This window comes from Arachis hypogaea, chromosome 18 (assembly GCF_003086295.3).
Source record: "Arachis hypogaea cultivar Tifrunner chromosome 18, arahy.Tifrunner.gnm2.J5K5, whole genome shotgun sequence".
Taxonomy (NCBI): Eukaryota; Viridiplantae; Streptophyta; class Magnoliopsida; order Fabales; family Fabaceae; genus Arachis; species Arachis hypogaea.
The window spans coordinates 133,580,349-133,584,043 of NC_092053.1; the positions used below are offsets into that span (position 1 = coordinate 133,580,349).

The 3,695-nt window shown below is 27.9% G+C and overlaps 1 protein-coding gene across 1 annotated transcript; it reads right to left on the reverse strand.

Moving 5' to 3' along the window:
* Window positions 1-236: 236 nt before the first annotated feature.
* LOC112773083 (ethylene-responsive transcription factor ERF115) lies at window positions 237-2,952 on the reverse strand. Its single transcript, XM_025818125.3, has 2 exons — window positions 2,485-2,952; window positions 237-1,054 (listed from the first exon to the last, which is right to left on the reverse strand). The coding sequence occupies exons 1-2, from the start codon at window positions 2,609-2,611 to the stop codon at window positions 483-485; spliced, it is 699 nt and encodes a 232-aa protein (XP_025673910.3). The 5' UTR covers window positions 2,612-2,952; the 3' UTR covers window positions 237-482.
* Window positions 2,953-3,695: the final 743 nt, after the last annotated feature.

Sequence of the window (3,695 nt, forward strand, 5' to 3'; positions counted from 1 at the left end):
GAAAATTTCATATAATATCATATTGATTTTATTATTAATTAAATATTTTTGTAGGTTTTATATTTAACTATATTTTAATTATTAGTAAAAATTAACATATATAATAACAAAGTGATAAGAAAATTATAATGTAAAGATTTTAATTTTTTTTATATGATAGTAATCTTGTTTTTATACAACTTAATTTTTATATTAGAAATATAGTTATTTATATGTCTCTTTTTATCCGTCAAACATTTTAAATAATTTGCTTTATTATTCAAAATAAAACACTTCATTAACAAGTAATTAGTCAATACAACACATGCTGAAATCAAAAGAAGAAAAATGCATGAAACAAAAGTGTAAAATCTTGAAAATGCCAAAAAAAAAAAAGGAAAGAATCCATCAACCAAGATGGGAAAAAAAAAGTAAAGAAATCAACATTTGAAATGCATGCATGCATATGAATGTATCTTGTATATATAATTCTCTTGAAAATATTATTGTCTACCATCCATGTCATCATCATTCCAATTCTTAGGAGGATATTGCTGATGATGATAATGATGATCACTAGAAGAAGAAGAACCCCCATATTGCAATGAATATGATCTCATAAGTTCTTGTTGTTGGTTATAATGTTGATGTGGTGGTTCGGAAGATGAAGAAGAAGATGATGAATAGTGTTGATAATGAGACGGAACAAAATACATGTTCTGTTGATTATAATCGAATCCACCGTCACTTGCCATTATTCCTTGTGATGGATATTGAACACTTTGTTGAGTTGTTGTATTCTGATATTGAATCTGATGGTGACTATTATTTTGTTGAAAATTCGTGAGATAATTACCAAATTCGCCAGTTCCTTGAACTCTTTCAGGAAAATTGAGTTTAGCTTTGCTTCCTTTGAATCTAAGGGCTGCCTCGTCATATGCGAGTGCAGCCGCCTCGGCAGTTTCAAAAGTTCCAAGCCAAACCCTAGCCGCCTTTTGTGGATCTCGAATCTCCGCCGCCCATTTCCCCCATGGCCTTTGTCTCACCCCTCTATAATGTCTTCTTCTTATGTTCCCTTCATGTTTCAATGCTTAAATCAACATACATAGATGTGCATGCATGTAGCATGGAATGAATATATCCAAAATAATTAACATGTAATAATGTTATGCATACACTCACAACAACATTGGTCAATGTAAAAACATTGGAACTTTTTAATTTTAATGCATAGTGAGATTGAGAAATTTTTAATGAAATGTATAAAGATATGTAACGGGATCATATAAGTTAATGGTAAAATATACACATGCACTACTTATACACTTAGTTCATGGTAGCATGCCTCTAATATTATTGAAGTAAATCCATCTTATTGTCTTGAAAGCATAATTTGATGCATGTTTATATGTGAGGTGTTAATTAGATGGGTTATACTACGTGTATACTAAAATCAGCTATCAAAGTTCGTTATCGGTATAAAATACATGCTCGAATACAAATACACTATGAAAATTAAATTAAACCACACATGTATTTATACACAAATACATTGATAATTGATTTTAGTAGTTAATTTTGGTGTACAAATAGCATTTCTCTAATTGGATCTATATATTTAAAGTTTTAATGAATTTCTTTAGAGTTGATATAAACATAAATTTAACACATTTGATTTATGCATATTCATACACTCATCCTTACTTTTTAGATCATGCATGTAATAAATTATTATGAATATGTATAAATGTGATGAAAGTGATAGATTGACATGCATATCTGAGAAATTAAATTTTCTGTAGTCCATAAATACTTAATATCATTAAGAGTTCCTCTTTTTATTTTATTTTTTCATTGTAAGGGAAAATTGCAAGAATCTTATGGAGGTGATGAATATTAATCTATTAAAACACCACACCACTTATTAGCTTGTTGGGGAAGAGAATGAATAATCTAAGAGCAATATTAAAACCCTTAAGATTTTTAGACGATTAGTAACCCTAATTATCAAGATGGTTTTGGTTTTATTAATTTGTTGGTGTTTAAAATAAGATATATCATGTATTGGAATTGGCATGTTAATTTTTGTTTAATTACGAAAAATATAAACACAGTAGCAGACAGTATAACAAAACTAACAATAGAATTACAACTTCATCAAATTTGAGAATAATTTTAAGCAGTTTCTAACCTTTATTTTCTTTTTTATTTTTTGTTTAAGTTATTTAAGTAAAAAAAAACTTAAGATTTAAGATTATACTATCTTACTATAGAAGGATTGAATTTATTAATAAGAACATAAAATATCAATGGTTAGGTGTAGCATTTGTGAACTCTTTGACCAAGGAAACAAAAGAATAATAATTGCCACGCACCAAAAGGAATGAACAAAATAGTTATACCAAATAATCAAAGAAATTAATTAAATCCAAGAGTTGTAAACATCAACCTTCCTAATAACTAATTAAGTATAAACTGAATAATAATTAACAGATTATTACATACCTTGATCTTGTGATGGTGGTTGAGATTGTTGATCATTGTGATTAGTAGATTGATGAGAAGGGGTTAAAGGGTCATTTGGGATGCCTCCTCCCATGACTTGTGTGAGGACAGAAACCATAGCCGACATGTCTTGTTGAGATCTTTCAGAATAAATTGGGAACAAGTGTTCATGATGTTCTTCTTCCTCCTTTTGTGCTTCTTCCAATGAAAGTGACCTCTTTCCATGCCTTGGATCCACCTTAATAATCAATTTATTATCTATATATAATTATATGTTACAAGATTGAATGAAGATTTTACATGAAATTATAGATGATGATGATGATGATTGCTTGATTTGTTTAATATTAATAACTATTATATATTGTTTCTCAATAATTCAAATCATGGGGTGTTAAGAACATAACTAGATAGATAGAGAGATAGAGATAAGAGGAATTGAAGTGAGGGTGTGAGAGAAAGTAGGGTTTTTGGTTCATTGATATTTAATATTTATATATGCATTGGATATAGTGTGAACTCATAGACAAATGAGAACAGAGATAATAGAAACAGAACATTTCAAGAAATCAAAAGTTCTTTTCTTCTTTTTCCTTTTTTTTTATTTAATTTAATATATATATTTACTTTTTGTATGTGAGGTCATTAAGTAATTAATTAACAATTTTATTGTCTTAGTTTTGAACTATAGCATTACTTCAAAAGTCTCAAGTATTGTTATTAGTTGACCAATGTTTGCATACATTTTCAGAGTTCTTTTCATAGATAATTTTATTTCGAGATATTAAAATAATATTCAAAAATGGAATGTGCATGTACAATTAACTAATTCAATCTAATTAATAATAATATATGATAATAAATAATTTTTAAGTAGAAAGAAAGAGAGAAAGAAAAAGAGAATTTATCACACGAGATAGTTATTGCAGTGTGCATGTATGATCTCTCACACTCACTTTATCAATCTATTTGCAATTTTTTTTTTCATAATTTTCATCAAATTACGAGAAAAAGAAAAAGAAGAACGCAAGTAAGAGGAAAAGAAAAAAAAAAGTATCAATGGATATATAATTGTATTACTCCACTACAACAAAAATGTCATTTAGCGGCAGTTTTGAACCGTTGTAAAACATTTTGCAGCAATTTCATAAAACACCGGAAGATAGGGCGCGGCAAAACAGATAATTAATATACTTATAAGTACAAAATAC